This window comes from Lottia gigantea (genome assembly GCF_000327385.1).
Source record: "Lottia gigantea unplaced genomic scaffold LOTGIsca_17, whole genome shotgun sequence".
NCBI lineage: Eukaryota > Metazoa > Mollusca > Gastropoda > Lottiidae > Lottia > Lottia gigantea.
In genome coordinates, this window is record NW_008708133.1 from 2,079,626 (window position 1) to 2,098,529 (window position 18,904).

The following is an 18,904-nucleotide window of genomic DNA, read 5'->3' on the forward strand; positions in this document are numbered from 1 at the left end:
GTTGACCAGCCATTGCCGCCATGCAAATGCTAAAAAGCATTAATGAAGTTACTAACCAGTTAATCTCTATAATAACTATAAGTGTTGCTAGTGCGCATGAATCACCAGGCTTCGGAATAGCCTATAGTACTATCTATCAACATTTTCTTAAACTTTCTTAAAACTATACATACTATGCTCAAACAGAGCCATGATCTTATATTAACCACGCGTGGCACATAGGCCTATAAATAGCCTTTCGAATGACTTTTGGCTGGTTATCTTTCGTGGTAAGTATCTTTTGCCTTAACCCACGAACAAGGGACATAACTCCAATTTCGTCTGCTTTTTCTTTCTTTTTCTTCCAGACGTTTCCTTACTTTGAAATAAAAGTTGTTTACACAATCTAGTGTTTGGTTGGTGTACTTTGAGCTTTCGCCACTTTCAAACAAGTAAAATGGCGTTTTGGGCTGCTAGAAGAATTTTACAAGAAGTGTCTAAGCGATCAACTCTTCTAACGACAAGGTCTTCACTATCGAGGAATTTTTCTGTTACATCGAACAATGGAAGTCAAAGGAAAGAAGTTGGAGAAGCTTTAAACATGATGGACATAGGAACAAGAAGTATTTTCTCAGAAGAACATGATATGTTTAGGAACTCTGTGAGGAGGTTTATGCAAGAAGAAGTGTTGCCAAATCATGGTCAATGGGAAAAAGACGGCAATGTTAGCAAAGAAGTTTGGCTTAAAGCTGGAGAAAATGGTTTATTAGGTGTAAATACACCAGCTGAATTAGGTGGTGTTGGTGGTGATTTCCTAATGACAAACATAACATGGGAGGAACAAATGTATGTTAATTGTACTGGTCCTGGGTTTACTCTCCATTCAGACATAGTTATGCCATATATCACACATTATGGTACAAAAGAGCAAATTGAAAAATTCATTCCTAAAATGACATCTGGAGAATGGATTGGAGCTATTGGCATGACAGAACCAAGTGCTGGAAGTGATCTTCAAGGTATTCGTACAAATGCAAAAAAAGATGGAGATGATTATATTCTAAATGGTAGCAAAGTTTTTATAACAAATGGTTACATGTCTGATGTGTGTATTGTTGTAGCAATAACAAATACAGAAGCTAAATCAGTTGCTCATGGTATAAGTCTGTTTTTGGTTGAAGCATCAATGCCAGGCTTCATCAAAGGAAAAAAATTACAGAAGATTGGTTTAAAAGCCCAAGATACAGCTGAACTGTTTTTTGAAGACGTCCGCTTACCAAAGAGTGCTCTATTAGGAGAAGAAAATAAAGGTTTCTATTATTTGATGAACGAACTACCTCAGGAAAGATTACTGATTGCTTCCATGGGTCAGGCAAATAATGAATGGATGTTTGAAGAAACACGTACGTATGTCAAAAATAGAAAAGCTTTTGGCAAAACCTTGTCAAAATTACAAACAATTCAGCATAAATTAGCAGAATTGAAAACTGAAATTTGTGTTGGTAGAGCCTTTATTGACCAATGTCTGAAAACACATAGTCAGAGGGGACTTGACTCCTCAACAGCATCTATGGCTAAATATTGGATTACTGATTTACAAAATAAGGTTGCTACAGAATGTGTTCAACTCCATGGAGGATGGGGATACATGTTGGAATATCCCATTTCTAAAGCATTCCTTGATGCCAGAGTACAACCAATATATGGAGGTAGCAATGAAATAATGAAAGAATTGATTGCAAGACAAATTGTTTCTGATAAATAGACAGTTTATTCTATTGAAATTATTTGTTTGTTAATAATTTGAATGTTTTATTTCATTAATAAATGTCTGACTATTAATTTGAGCCACTGACCCTTTACAATATAAATATTCGAGGGGTTCTTGGTTCAATAATTAATTGTTTATTTTTTTTATCTTTGTTGTGTGAAAAACATTAAACCCCTATTTCACTTACCCTTGAAAGGCTTACTTTATTTCAACAGGAGGGCCTCTACCATTATATTGCAGTAACATTGTCTCAGATTATAGATTTTGCACCACTATTCATGTATCTTCTTGTGTCAGCCCACTAAGAAATTTATAATGATTGGCATTAATGTATTGGACATGTTGTAAAAAAAAGGGTCAGATCCCATTTATGGTAACAGGAAAAGCAACATGAGAATGATCTGTTCTTCAGATGTGATATGGCAGTGTAATCATTAATTTGGTTTAAATATACCAGTTGACAAGCCTCTAGGGTCTATTGAGATATTTTATGATTATGTCATCAACTATCATTGACATGGATATATATCACTACTGACCAGAAGTTTAATCCCTGTCAAGGTTTAAATTCACACCCAATTTACTTTATATTCTCTAGCCAGTTATGTAAAACTGTCTCTGGGGTTAATGTATGTTATCATAAAAATCTCCTTTAATTGCCACAAGAATAAGCAGATACAATATAATTTTGAAAAAAAAACCTTGCAAAAAGAAATCTCTAGCTGAAGAAAGAGTAAATAGTAAAACAACAACTGAAATGAAAAAAATTTATTTGACATTACATGGTGAATAAATATTTTTATAACAAAATGAGCACAAAATATATAATTGCACACATATATAAATTTAACTAGCCCTGATAATAAATGTAGCTGACTTTAGGTGGGATTGATGTTCTATAGGGAGCTTTGATTAAATTCTTTCATTTCAGATTTATGAAGAATCAAGCTCATTATCCGTACTGCTCCTGTATGTTGACAAGTGACCCAATAACTTTCAAATAAAAACTACAAGATTAAAGATATACTTTCCAAAATATTAAAAATTTTATGATATACATGTAAAAATAAAATATTCCCATGCAAGAAAGAGTTAAATACTACTTGCACTTGTGAGTGTATAAATCTTCATACTAGCTTATATTTTGGATTGATGAGTGATTCTGTAATAAATATGAACAACCTTAAAAAAGAAAAACTAAGGGTAAACTAGAGGTTCAAACATAAATATTCATAAAAATTTCAAAGCAATTCCAATGTGTATTGAAAATTGAAAGTAATGTAAAATTACAAAAATAGACATTCTCCTAAATTATATCTCAAAACACAACAATAATCATAAGTATACAAGTTGAATTTTGTAGAGAATTCAAAAGGTTGCTAGATTTCAACAAGCTGGTCTACTTGACCATAAATGCAGCTGATTGTGTTTGTCTTTTAAATCTCTTAAAGTTAAATGAACGATTGTATAAATAATGATATAGTCATTAGCTATAAAAATCAAAACAAGCCATATTAAACTTTGCTTCATCATAAAGATCTTGGAAGGAAGACAAGTATTAGCCTACATGTAATTTCAGTTATCAACTTGTTTACTTATAAAACCATGGCAATCAACATAATAATCAATTTGAGACAGTTATAGTCTCATACGAAATTTAAATATACAGTGATTAAAATATTACATGGAAAAAGAAACATGCATTGAATATTGAATATAAATTTATATTGAAAAGTACTGAATGTACCAAATATCTGCCTGCCAGACAGACAACGTTTCAAATATTATTCCAACTGAAATGGTAAATCAGTCTGAAACACTGAATAATATCAGAAAATGTCCCCACTATAACTTTGATATGTACAATTCCACCTTTTTGTATAATATGAACACCTTTGTCAATAGCAATGCCAATGTTGGTTCTGTACAAGTCTTGCTCACATCAAAAATTTTATTTCTCGCTTCCATCAAGCTTTACAGCCAGTTAGCAGAACAACAATGTTTTTACATTGGTAAATGTTAAACATCTATTCTTCTCACCATACTCGACATTTCTTCTCAGGATTCATATACGATGACTTTGAACAATTAAATGCCTCTGAGAATTCAGCCATATTCTGAAGGGTGCCAACAACTCTGGAAAATGCAGAAGATTTTATTTCTAGATTATTTAAATCATGTCCAAGCATATTTTTAAAGTTTAAATACTGATTGTCATATACTTCAGCTGCACACTGAGGACGGTGGATCTTGTAATGAATCACTATTCTTTCTATAATGCTGAGCAAACTGCATAAATTCATCATAATTCAAAGCCTTTTCAAATGAAATGACATGAATGGAGTTTTACCTCCTACTTTTCTGCACCATGTGGGCTAATAAAGACTGGTCAAAGTCTTCAAGTACATCTCAATAATTATATACATAAGAACTCAATGTGTTTCAGCTTTAAAAATTACCTGAATCTTCCAGGACTATGTACACCAGTTCGTATTCTGTTAAATGATGCTTCAGGTCTCATTGTACCACACCATACCTAAAATTCCAATTCAGTGGATCAATCATAGATTTATATATATCCACATAATATAGTCTACATACATCACGTGAAGCATGGAGGATGGCGACGAGATACTTCAACATAACGGCATGGATGTTGTTGACAAATTATTTTGATTTGTTTTAAACAGAGAAATAAATGGAATGGAGTAGAGAGGAGTGAAGGTAATTAAAAAATGTCTACTTGAGGTTCAATTGAAATAGATTTCAACATAAAGATAAAGGCACTTTTAAAATGACTTCAATCAAAAGATGAATTTAAAACACTTTTTAAAACAATGTTCGCATCACAGGTAACCACAAATAAATCAACCCAATTCTGTTTCAATCAAGAGATATAAATTGTTTTATGAATAAAATGCCATTCCAAACCCATTTCAATCTGAAGAAAATATGTCAAAAACAAACATTTAATTAAAGGGACGTAACTGAGAAAAGTTTTCTTGTTCAGGATAATTGTGCAGAAAATTTTTAAAAAAAAGTGGAAATCAAAAACACAACATAAAACAATAATAAATGAAAATATCAATCCAAGAGTGAAAAATATGTTAAATTTCATGTACTTTACTTTGTTCTGACCTAAGCACGACCTTGTCCACCCAAAAAATGTTTTCATGAGGTTTCCATCCAGTTTGTCATTGTTCGGAAGATTTTGCAACTCCTCACACAAAGAAATAACAATTAGTGATTACATTTCACACACTTGTAGTCTCTAAATGTGCTCTGAGTGACCATCTTGGTGCCCTGCCCATGTAGGTGAAGATTAATCAACTAGCTTAATGACAAAATTGTGGGTTAAATTAAGATGATTTGAGATAATAAAAAGAAATAATAGGCCTATAAACATACCTGAGCAAAGTTGAGGAAAAATAACTGAAAGTTATTGAGATGTTCTATACCAGGAAGATGAACTCTTTTTTCTATTTCATTTTCTTCAACCATCTTCTGGTAGGCCTAAAACAAATAATGATGACCCTAATGAATCTTATGAAGTTTCCCAGAGATCTAGTCCAAAACATCTGCCTCTATTCCAGCCTCTGATGGATATTTTGACAGTTGTCAGCTGTAGTAGAGTCAGAAGAAAAAGACCCTGTCAAATGGGGATTTTCCACATCTCCAAAGAGGTTTTCTCTAACATAATGTGGCATTACCTTTAAGATGATTGTAAATTAGTGTTGAGCATCACCGAAACTTTCGTTTTGTTAGTATCACGTGACTCTGTGACCTTTGAACTTTTGGCTGCGCACACAGTTTTAAATGGCCGATGTTTCGCAAAATGAAACTTTGATGGAACTGGAGACATGACATAAATGGTGTAGGGAGAAAATGATAGCATGACTGAACTACAAAATGTATTCATCTTTCCAAATATACCTGGGTTTTGCAGATCCAAGGAATCTAAATAGGCTTAAAACCCCTGCACCTGCGGAGATGCAGAATGTCCCCATTTAACAAAGCTTATTATATCTGTCTCTACACCAGCTGACATCTGTCCAAATAGCTATCAGAGGCTGGAATAGAGACCAATGTTTCGTCTACCTGATTTCGTTTGCCTGATTATTGATATGAATAGTTTTACACGGATGTATATATTTTTTTTGATCCAAGCTAATGATAGTTATTCCTACAGGTCTATCATATCGTAAAAGTGACCACTTACCATGTAAGCTTCTTTCAAACCACCATTATCAGCAATATTCTCTCCTTGAGTCTGAACTCCATTTACCTAGAGTAAAGAAAACAGTAGATCGTGTCCAAATATAACCACATTAAATAGTTGAAAACAAAAACAACCTGAGGTATTTTTACCATTTGCGTTTGAAAACCAAGGTTGTATGAAAGTTGCCTTGTCGGTAAAAACTAAAGGAGCTATAGCAGTTTTATTTTTCAAGGACAAGGGCAATAATGGTTTCTAATCGGAAGGCACTGAAACTTCAAATTTCAGCCATTTTTTTATTAAAAGCATAAGCATTATATGAAGGTAGAAACCTGTTGAAAAGGTTGGAATAAAAATTTAAGGTAGTAGTTCAATGTAAAGTCACAGTAGACAAGGCCACACTGTTTGTAGAAATGAAGATGAAAATGTGAATTACCTGTAAACTAATGTCTGGTACTGTATAATTACCATATTGTTCTACAATACACTGAGCTTGATTTTTAAATGCTTCAATAACTTCATCATCCCACCATTGAATTAAATTACCATCTTTATCAAACTGGCGACCTATTAGTTAAAAACAACACAAAATTTGGTTCATTTTAAAAATTAGCCCGATTTATTAAATATTACTTGCATTTTCAGTGAAAATAGTTTCTCTTACTTTATTACAGGTTGTTATTCAAACATGCTTTTATTATCTTCATAAAATTTTCCTTTTATCAAAAGCTAAGTATTTGGTGTAGCAAAGTAAAAAAACACTCATAATATCAAAATACCCCTAAAAATGAAATATAAAACAGTGCTGTCTCTATGGGGTTGAGGGTGTTTGGGGGTGCAAAACAGTAGGCCCCGTGAAAATTTGCTCAAGAAAAAAACAAAAAATCGGTAGAATTGGGTATACCATCGGTAGAGCGGTGGACAACATGCAAAAGCGGTAGAAACCCAACAACATCGGTAGATTACACATGTATGGTGCAAGGAGAGTCATGTTTCCCCCTTCACTTAACCTAGGTAAAGAAGTGCCTGTAAGCCTTTCTTGACAATTATGTGAATAATATTTGACCCCCACTTAATGATTCATGGAAACTCCACAGAGTACAAATGTATCTAAATAATTTATAAAGATACCTCTATCATCAAATCCATGTGTAATTTCATGTCCGATGACCATACCAATTCCACCATAATTCAATGATCTAAAATAGCATGTAAGAATACTTACACAAAATAACTTACAATATAAATCTAAAATAATAATCTATCAATACCCAAAAACTCATCCTCAAACTTTATGACATCAAGTTACAGTTAGAGGGTTGAAACAAATGTTTAGAAACACAGTTGGGACTAGCAGTCTCATTAAAAAGAAGCAGGTACTCATCAACTTACTTTGGGTAATCTTTATTGTAAAATGGAGGTTGTAGAATCCCAGCAGGAAACACTGAAAATGCAAATAAACACTATAGTTATTAAGTGTGAAGTTTTATAAAACATTTTTTTAAGTTCAGCTAATAATATTCGATCAGGGCTGCTATCTGTACAGCTGGTCCACCATCTTGCTGATAGACAATTCTCACCTCCCTTCTATTGAATTGCAAACAAGTGTCATATCTACAGTATTGTTGAAAAAGACAATAACACTTACTTATCTGATTTTTGGCTGAACTATAAAATGCATTTACCACTACTGGTGTTGTTGACCATCTACAAATAGATATCATATTTTATTTGAAAAAATTCTTGGTGTATTCAGCAGTTTTTTTTTTAAAAAGCATAGAAATTGTTTTTTATATTGATCAATTAGTTGAGGGCAATATAAATTCAAGATCAGTTACTCAATACTTTGCTCTGAAAAATTCAAACATGTGGTTGATTAAATAATATATTTAATATTATGTAGAAACTTGGTTAGACTGGGTAAACAAAGATACCGGTACTTTTAAAGTAATGACTCAACTTACTTGCTTCTATCTACCTTGTCACGTAACTGTTTTAAATTACCTATAGCAATACTTCTAATATTGGCCATCACATTTTCAAAATATTTATCAGGATAGAACTCGACCTGTAAACATTCTACATGATAGAATAATCATAACAACACATCCACATACATTAACATACATTCGATACAAGTATTGAGAAAAATCAAGTTTTCCATGCTCACCTGTCAGAAACACCAACTGCTACACCAACAATACCTTAAAGGGGGATTCAGTTTTAGCATAACTTAATATTAAAAGAGCATAACTCACGCCTGCATATTCTTCATCTAGAGCTGTATTATTGAGAATATATTCCGGATAGCCAATCTTCTCATCAATGCTTTCAGCCTGTAAATATTTTTCACAGTAAGAAATGATTCAGCAACAACATCTATAGTTTCCAAATGTTCATAACTTTAACGGTGTCATATGTTAATTGTAATGTATGAGTTGCTGATCACTATTATTAACATCAAAAGGTTCTTTCCCATTATGTACTATTTTGTTCTCTTTTAATTTTGACACCTATAGAATCTTGATGAAAAAATATTACAATACCTTTTCTTTAGCCACAATTTGTGTTTTTTTATCCATCCAATCTGCTTCATCTAATAATTGATAGAATGATTCACGTATGTTATGGATCATCTCTAAAGCCTAGAAAATAGCACAATTGGTCAAGTATATCAAAAGACTAATAACAAATTGGCCAAAATCTTATTTCAAATGTTATTGCCCAAACAATGCCATGCAGTGTCCAATGAGCCATTTTTGCAAGAAATCTTTGCTATATTATATATTTCCTTTTCTCTTTCTGGTATTTTTGTGTTTAATGGGAGGAAAGATTATCTGGCAGCTTTAGTTATTTTTTAAGCTTGACTGCATGGCAACAGACCAATAGACAGTTACTTATTTTATATATATATAAAAATGAAAATATCAACACTTACAATACTTTTGGCATTTTCATCAAAATGTTTCTCAACAAATAATCTACCAACAGCATTTCCAACATTGTCTATAACATAATCAACACAATCTCTCCATCTGGATCTCTCAACTTCACTCCCAAATATTGTCTAAAATATCAAATAACCACACTTCACTACCAAAATATACAATAAAAAAATACTTCAATACCAAATATTGTCTAAAATATACAATAACTACACTTCATTACCAAAATATACAATAAAAAATACTTCAATACCAAATATTGTCTAAAATATACAATAACTACACTTCATACCAAAATATACAATAAAAAAATACTTCAATACCAAATATTGTCTAAAATATACAATAACTACACTTCATCACCAAAATATACAATAAAAAATACTTCAATACCAAACATTGTCTAAAATATACAATAACTACACTTCATACCAAAATATACAATAAAAAATACTTCAATACCAAACATTGTCTAAAATATACAATAACTACACTTCATTACCAAAATATACAATAAAAAATACTTCAATACCAAACATTGTCTAAAATATATCATAACTACACTTCATTACCAAAATATACAATAAAAACTTTTTGGAGAGTGGTATCTGATGTTCTCTACCTTGCTAAATTCCACAATAAAATCTGGTTTTTTAATTCAAGTGATAAGGAAAGAGCTGAGAGACAGTCAATTTTTATTCTAAAAAATATAATCAATTTACCTTGTGGTATTTTTTACGTATATCTCTAAATTTATCAGGTAAGTTTGTCACTCTGTTCATCATTATTCTCCAGAACAAGTAATTTGCTAATATTCTGAAAAAAGTGCAGACATGAAAATATAGTTCTGAACCTGGATAAGGCCAGTGGTGGAGTGAGTAGGCGTACAGGGGTAGCCCTTTTTCTCTCCCTTGTACCTCCAATCGTATCCAAAATTCATTAAAAAGAAATTTCATATTCTTATTTTTATCAATTTTTCCCCCCAAATGTGTGTTAGAATGCATCAAATCAATTCTAGCATTCTAAATTTTTTTGCTCAGACTCTCTTAGTCCATGGCCCTAGCACACTTGCATTTGGCTTGTCAACCTCATCAGTCATCAGTTGTCACCACATTACATCAGTCCGCTCCCTATTTGTAACCCCATTTCAAGGTAGACAAAGCAGCTTGAAATTACTCTTGGTTCATTTAAACTATGTGCACATATGGCCTTTGAACATCAAGATATTTCACTGTCCACTGTCCATTGTCTCAGAGCTCAGAGTAACAGTAGGTCAAATTTGTAAAAGAAAAATTACCGTTTGTCTGTTCTGTTGATTAATTTCACCATATTTTCTAAATAATCAGGAGCATAGACAACAAGTTCTTCTGTTTCATTAACAGTAATATTGACATTGGAAAATATCATCCTTAAATAACGCAACCAATCAAACTATAAAAAATTAAATTTGAAGTTCATATAATAAAGAAATCAATCAATAAATTGGTACTGACAATCATTTTAAAAACAAAGTTCAAAGCAACTTTAAGTATGTTGTGTGTGGAGATATGATAATGTCTACTTTGTGAAAGATTTGTTAGTGTAAACTAACTCTAGTGTATAATTCCATATTCACAATTTTATATGATCATTAATTCCAATTTGTTCAGTCATTTTTAGGTGGTTTATAAGTTATTTCCTCTCCAGTGATGAATATCAAGGTTCAATGGTAATCGCCGATTTGTTGTGCTTCTAGAGCTGATACTTAAGTTCTTGATGCAAGAATATGCACCAGGTCCTCTAATCATCAAGAATAGATTTCTTATTTTATAAAGTAGTTTAAGTCTGTTAGTAAATTAAGGACTATAAAAATTTGTGTTAAGTAATGATAGATGTGATAAGTAAGGCTTAATGTATGATAAGTCACAACACGTGTCAGTTATATCGTTCATGTGATTAAAGGATTGAGTTATTTCACTTAAACTATTGATTAGTTGGTTGTTTTTCAGAAATATCTTGTATCATGTCTGCTGCACTGTTTTGAAACATCATATCCATTATCTTCAATTATTTTAAGAAAGCCTGCTTTTCTAGCCAGTCAAGCTAAGTTTTTCGATTAATTTGTAAAAGAAAAACAGTATATTATCCAATCTGGCTACTGAAACTAATGATACACATTGATTGTTAGATTACTAATATAGGGATATACAATGAGAATGAACAATAAACCTACCCCAGGTATTTTCTCTGATAATTCCTTAACTGTCATTCTATTATATAATTTTTCATTATCTCTTCTTTGATCAGGTGGAATCGTTAACTTGAAAATGGAGAAAGGAAAACTTTTCATTCATTATGAAAGAATTTCAAATGTAGAAAGCTTTGATCTTTTTGATATATGATTTGAGAGTTCTGAACAGGTTCTGTCTGTTCCAATTCTGCCCTCAATTGAACAGTACGGAAGCGGAATACATCATATTCAGCATTTTCCCCTCTATTTCCTTCTCTGCCACTTTAAATTTCGTCTGCACCTACTATTTTTTCGGCATACTTAAAACGCGTACTGAACTCTGTTTTCCAACTTGTTTTATTGAACGTATGGTTGATTGCATGAATCTGGAATGCTAAGAACTCACCAATCGAGTGACCCTTATTCATGTTTGATCAAAACTTAAGCAATTTGTATGAACCAAGGATTTCCATTGCTTCATTTCCTTCGATGTAAATTTTATATAAAGTATAATTCTAGCCTCAAAAGCGTCATTTTTCTGACATCTCTGCCTCTGGATTCAAGCTGCATTTATTTTACATGTTTTCAATAAATCACATTATTACCAAAAAGGAGTCAATTTTTCTGCATCCCTTAAACTTGATTTACTGTAAATAATGAATTAAACATAGCATTCAAAAAATAAATATAGCTATTGTCTAATTCTTTAATCTTCTTGCTTGCTTCTGAATTTGACTAATATTCTCCAAAATCTAACTTACATTTGCTATTTCAGTCTCTAAATCTATCATTAAAGCAATATCTCTCTCTGCTATAGATTTATTAGCTCCAAATAACTCAGCTACCTCTCTTGCAAAATTTTCATATTCTAGAACTGTATTATGATGTCTACCTTTCAAATAGTAATCTCTAGATGGCATACCTAAATCAGGCTGGTCTAACTGAAATCAAAATTGTAATATTCGAGCTATGTGTAAGAATTGGATGATAATGTAATATCTTATTACAAAAATTTAATTACAATGTGTTTTTCTTTTATCATTTCATTTATGTATACTCTTCTAAACACATGCTACCACTTTTCATTATGAAATACTTATGTATTGCCAATATGTTGTTTTACATTTTGGGTTTTGTTTGTGGCAGACGGACACAATACTGACAATATACTGATCTAAGTAACATAGTAAATAGTGACTGACCTGAATGATATTGACTTCAGAATTTTTATCATCAGCACTGACCCATTGTTCTATTAATATTTTATTATTATATAAACGTAATTTAACTATTAAATCTAATAAATCAAACTGTTCTTCATTCCAATCATCACCAACTACTGCCGGCCAACTTCCTAATTCTTCTAATAGATTCATGATAGGTGTTAATCCACGTTCATCAATTAATGCTAAAAACATGAGATAAGACACAAAATTTCAATAGTGTTCACAATATTTTCATTATCATTTAAAATATTACACAAATTACCAATGATATTGATTTTATATGTATTTTTTCGAAGTCAAATGATTCAGTGTAAGAAAATAGTTGTTTATTTATTTGGACATTTTCAAATATGGTTCTATATTACTTACTTTCATTTATACAAGAAACATAAAGATATTTTGCTTTTCTCATAGCAGCACTATCTTTATCATTGACAGGATTATTTAATAAATCTAAAATTATACAAATATACAATATGATTGTTAAAGTGATTGAAAACTCTATTCATAGCTACCATCTTTAATAAAACAAGTGATTGCTTTCCCTAATAAATTTTCAGTATATCAAGGGTGGTCACCTATCTGTGACATAACGTGCCACAAATATAAATTGTCCATTATCTGTTGATTTAAACAAACACGAATTTAATAAAATTCTTATGTAAAAATTTTGATCGTTTTTAAAAAGTCCTTTTGAAGTTTGAATTTGCTGATTTTTCGATGAACTGTTTTTTCAGATATTGCCCTTGACTTAGGTAGGAAAAACACGTCAAAATTTATTTGTGAATACAATAGAGACTATAGTGTTCATCTGATTTTACTGAAATTTGGTGTGATCATTTATATTTATGAGATCTTGGATAAGTTCGTAGTTGATGATCTTTCAATGAACTTTTTTTGAGTTATTACCCTTGACTTAGGAAAAACGCATAAAAATTTGCTTGTGAGCACAATAGAGACCACAGTTTTCATCCGATTTAAATGAAACTTGATGATAATGACCTCTCATGAAATATTTGTAATTAACAAATGAAACTTTTCTCTAAAAGGGGTTTATCTTCATCCGGGTTCCGGCAGAGAAAAGCGCCATTGTTTTTTAATTCTTAGTTAAAAAAAATTAGTTAATTCAAAGCCTTTCGGCAGATAATTTAGTTAAGTACATTCTTACTGGGCTTCCTTCATTATCAACATTCTTAGGAACCCCTGACAGAGACTAATTAGAATTTTCGGAACAAACAAAGTGTCCTGTAGATCTAGTACTACAGTAGTGTTATTGTTAACTCAGTTAGTGGCGGCTAATTTTTCTGCAGATTTGAAGTGTTCAGAATGGAAGCACAACGTATTAGTAGAGTTTTGGTTTTAGGTAGTTCACATGTGAATCGTTTGAATATTCATCTCAAACTAAGAAATACCAATTTGCAACCAAATTTTGGTCTAAATTCCCCGATCTATGTGGCTTTCTTCCGAAAAAGGGTTGGTACAATCAACAATAATAATCTGTGTAACCAGTTTGTATAGGAAGCACAATATTCTAAACCTAATCATGTTATAATATTCAATGGTGGAAATGATTTGGATACTATGAATGCTAATAAGGCAGATTTATCTCTCTTGTGTGATAGACTATTATTGTTAGCCGAAGAAGTGCAGAGATCTGCCCAACACTGCACCCAAGTTTCGATTCTGCAATTAATTCATAGAATTTAAGATAGAAATGGTTCAGTGTTGAATTACAACAACAATGTGATTTCTTTCAACAGAATGCTCAAGGAAAGCATAAAAGTCAGACCTTACTTACAGTAAGTAAAATTGAGCGGTTTGAACAATAATTCAACCAGTATTGCTAGCAGATGGAATGCATTTGAATCCTTTTGGCCAAGAAAAATTTTATCGAGTCATTAGTGGAATTTTGATTTTTGATCTGTTCTAAAAGAATAGAATCCCAGGATAAGGTCTGCCAAGTTGCAGGTCCACTTTAGGCAGATTGCCTACAATATTTCAAGTCAACATTAATAGTATAACTAATTACAAATGTTGTATTATAGGGCAAATTGCCACTCAACTTATAAATGTTGTATTATAGGGCAAATTGCCCACTCACTTTAGGGTTTATTGTCCACTCAGTTTAGGGCATATTGCCTACATTGTTTAAACTCAATGTTAGTACCATACTAAACTCAGTTACGAATGTTGTTTTTCAGGGCAAATTAGTTTAGGCATATTGCCTACAATACCTGTACCAGTTTAGGCATATTGCCAACAATACCAGTACTTCATTAAAAATATAAACTAAATATTAGGGCAAACTGCTCACTCTATTGTTGTTACTTACAACTATTCAAAAAGATATCACATTTATATTTGCCTTTCTTTTACAGAATTATGGCAATGACCTCTTATGAAATATTTGTAATTAACAAAGGTATTTCACATTAAAAAGTAAACATTCTCTCACCTTTAACCATGACTTGAAGATCATTACGTAATTTACCAAATGTATTATACAAGGCGCTATCATCAGGAATAACATTAACTTTATTCCAATTACCACAAGCATAATCAAAGAAATTTTCACATGGATCAACAGAATCATCCATAGCATTCATCAAACGGGCAGCTGAAATAAGAAAAAAAGATAGCTTGCGTTGCAAGGTAACATACGCCCACTGGCAGCTGTCAGAAAAAATAAAACAGTCTTTGGTGACTAAAGTACAAATTTTCTCATATTGAAGAAATTATTCATGCTGAATAATTCCACAATTTTTTTTAAAATCAATATCAATAACCCAAATACAACAAACAATTAAATCACACATCTCTAATCAAGGGCAAAAAACAACTTTTGACGCGTGTTTACAAAGTCAAGGGCAATTACTCAAAAAATGTTCATCAAAAATATCTCTTGTTAGAACTTGTCCGAGATCTTATCAATTCCAATGATCACACCAAGTTTCATCAGAATCGGTTGAAAACTGTAGCTTCTATTGTGCTCACAAACAAATTTTAACACGTTTTTCGTAAGTTAATGGCATTAACTCAAAAACATTTCATCGAAAATGCGTCAAGTTGGAACTTGTCCGAGATCTTATCAATTTCAATAATCACACCAAGTTTCATCAGAATCGGTTGAAAACTGTAGCTTCAATCCTGCTCACAAACTATTTTTAACAAATTTTGATGCGTTTTAACAAAGTCAAGGGCAATAACTCAAAAACTGTTAATTGAAAATGCGTCAAGTTAGAACTTGTCCGAGATCTTATCAATTCCAATGATCACACCAAGTTTCATCAGAATCGGTTGAAAACTGTAGCTTCAATCCTGCTCACGAACTATTTTTAACAAATTTTGATGCGTTTTAACAAAGTCAAGGGCAATAACTCAAAAACCATTCATCGAAAATGCGTCAATTTACATCTTGACCGAGATCTTATCAATCTAAAGCATCACACCAAGTTTTATCAAAATCAGATAAAAACTGTAGTCTCTATAGTGCTCACAAGAAATGTTGACGGACGGACCGCCTTTTTAGCTTGTTTTATTCAAAGTAGCAGAAGCACAGGTAAAATGTCGCAGATTTTGTTTCTAAAATGAAAGATAGCTTGCCAGGCAAGGTAACGTACGTCCACAACAAGTTGTCAGAAACAAGAGCATTCTTCAGGAACTTAAATATGAATTTTATCATTTTAAAGATCTTCATAATACATTGTAGTTATTTATTACATTAATTCCATTAATTATTTTTTTTTTAATCAATAGCACTAACTCAAATGCCCTTCATCGCAAAATCATTGTATTCAAACTTTACTAAATTCTCATCAATTTAAATTATAACACCAAATTTTATCATAATTGGATGAATACAATAGGGCAATAACTCAAAAACTGTTCATCGAATAATCGTCAAATATGAATCAGTCCAAGATCTTATCGATATATATGATCACACCAAGATTCATTAAAATCAATTAATGTAGTCTCTATTGTGTTCACAAACAAATTTTGACATGACAAGTCATGGGCAATAACTCAAAAATTTTTCATCAAAAAATTATCTTATTCGAACTTGGCCAATATCTAATGAACATAAATCCTCACACCAAATTTCATCAAAATCAAATAAAAACTGTAGTCTTCATTGCGCTCACAAACAAATGTGGACGAATTTTTCCTAAGTAAGGGCAATACTTCATAGACTGTCCATTGAAAAATCAACAAATTCAAACTTGACCAAGATCTCATGAATATAAATCATCACACTAAATTTCAGTAAAATCAAATATAAACTGTAGTCTGTAGCTCACAGGAAATGCAGACGGACAGTGGCAAAGGCAATACAAGTCCACATTTCCATGTGGGTGTATAAAAATGTATTGCCTGTACACTTGAGCAAAATCTTTTTTAAATCATTTTAGACAATAAATTTCATGTATCCCATTGCAAGTTTGTACGTGGTATTGTGGTATTATAAGACCAAAATGATGGAATAACTTTTTTCAGAATTCTTTCCATAAAATTTGTTGGTGTGCAACTTCAAGTTTGATCCAGGTTCCAAGTAACAGAATCTTAAAATGGAATGAACTGTCTACAAATTTACATTGTATGGTAATTCAGACAATTTAATCCTTACCAGCTTTAACACAAGTCGGTGTTAAACAAATTTCGGCTTCACCATCTTCGGTTTCAATAGTTTGGGACGTCGTATTATAAATCTGTTTGCCATTAGTATGGATTTTTGTTTCTTGTGATTTGGATTGTAGCATGTTGTAAGTGAGGCGAGAGTCTGCTGAATCATCTGAAAAATAATTATGAATTATTTATTATTACTGTATAACAATGAGAAAGTTGTATATGTTAAAGCTAAGTATCCTTTAAGAATCAAAATCAAAAATTAAGTTACGGAATTTGAACTCAAATGCTTTAAGGGATTGTAAAAAAAAATTTTCTACAAAAATTTATGCGTATTGTGGAATCTGATAGCATCAATTTGCGCCATTCCAATTATGTCTGTGGTTCCTTCGATTCAACTAAAACTAAGTGTTTGACGATGTATGTGATACAGTGACGTCAGCAAACACTTATATGTCTGACTGAAAATTGGAGTGGTGAAAATTGATGCTATCAGTGTCACCAATACATGTAAAATTTAGAAAAGGAGCATGTGGGCTACATACTAGCGTTAAAAAGAGAAATTGTCCAGGTTACAATGCAATATCGCCAATAGTAGCTAAGGAAATTCAAACTGAGCACAAGTTTCTAACCTTCATCCTTATACACAAAAATGAAGGTGGAACAGTCTGAGCATTTTATGTTCTTGACTGACATAAATGACCAAAACTATGAAACTTGCAATGGTGCTTCAACTTGGTCCTGAATATTTTAATATAAACCTAAACACACTATGACAATCCTTAATCCATAAAACTAAGTTATATATATGTAAACCATTTTTTTTAAACAGGTCCAAAATATACTTACCTTAAGATATATAAAACACTAAGATTATAAAAGTTATGATAAATAATCCAATGTCTACAAGTTATAAGAAATACCACTATGATGTATCTAATGGAACCTTGGAATTAATAATGAAGGATTCACTCTATAAACTATAAGAAAACCTTTCAACTTTGGTATTTCTACCTCTTACCACATAATATTGCTATGGTAATTTAGTAGTCTGAAACCCTCTACAGGGAAAACTGTTCCATCACAAATTAAAGATTTGTGCAAATCATTTGATAACAGTAAAGGAATGTCTAAAGAAAAGCCAAATTGTATTGTTTTGTATCGTCTGCAATACACATGTCATTTCTCATTTCGCATTCCTTTTAATGGATTAATGCCATGCAGTGTTGAATGAGGTTTGAATACTTTCCTTTATCAAGTATATCTTGTAGTATGTAAACATGTTGTTAGGGTCGGAATAGATGAAGTTACAGTGTCTGGTGCAGGATTATCAGTAGATTTTTTACTGTATCAATAATCCTGCAATGTTAATAATTTATTAACATTGCAGATTTATTATAACATCAGACGTCATACCTCGTGTACTCCCAACTTGAGAAAGACTTTTAGATTACCTCAGGTTGTAAATGTTGCTTTTTACATTTATCTACGTATAAACTGCCAAATCCTCTCATAAGGCATGAGATAGTTTACCTTTGACATTTATCGACATCATTTTATCAATGAATCAGCTATTCCATTGAGAATTGAACATAGAACACTGTGTTATTTACTGAGAAATGTGAAGGATGGTGGAAAAATTCAGATTCATAAAAACTATCAAAGATATGAAAGATATGGAGGCATGCCTTTTAAAATATTCATTACTGCTATGACAGCTCTTGTAATACAAAATGAATAGTTGTGAGTAAATAGCTATTGATTTGAATGTTACTTGATTGTCACACGTAACTTATATATAAATTTTGAATCTTGAATGATTTTGAGACACCCAATTAAATTACTATGTTTTCATGATTTATAGAAAGGTAAAAGAAACAAAAGTGGAAAACTTTTGACCTGGATCGATTCAAATCAACATTTCTAATTTTT

General features: G+C 31.6%; 2 protein-coding genes across 2 annotated transcripts; one reads left to right on the top strand and one right to left on the bottom strand.

Moving 5' to 3' along the window:
• Positions 1–580: 580 nt before the first annotated feature.
• On the top strand, positions 581–1,744 carry LOTGIDRAFT_158547 (hypothetical protein; the record flags this gene model as incomplete). Its single annotated transcript, XM_009051701.1, has 1 exon — positions 581–1,744. The coding sequence occupies one exon, from the start codon at positions 581–583 to the stop codon at positions 1,742–1,744; it is 1,164 nt and encodes a 387-aa protein (XP_009049949.1).
• A 2,042-nt stretch (positions 1,745–3,786) lies between these two features.
• On the bottom strand, positions 3,787–18,527 carry LOTGIDRAFT_158548 (hypothetical protein; the record flags this gene model as incomplete). The annotated part of the gene is made up of 21 exons (XM_009051702.1): positions 3,787–3,886; positions 4,210–4,286; positions 5,159–5,263; positions 5,970–6,035; positions 6,403–6,533; positions 7,098–7,165; positions 7,359–7,410; positions 7,615–7,673; positions 7,931–8,034; positions 8,171–8,302; positions 8,513–8,611; positions 8,905–9,033; positions 9,634–9,727; positions 10,209–10,342; positions 11,124–11,210; positions 11,882–12,061; positions 12,323–12,528; positions 12,716–12,799; positions 14,802–14,963; positions 16,974–17,138; positions 18,506–18,527. 21 exons carry the CDS (start codon positions 18,525–18,527, stop codon positions 3,787–3,789), a joined length of 2,256 nt encoding a protein of 751 aa, XP_009049950.1.
• Between the last annotated feature and the right edge of the window lie 377 nt (positions 18,528–18,904).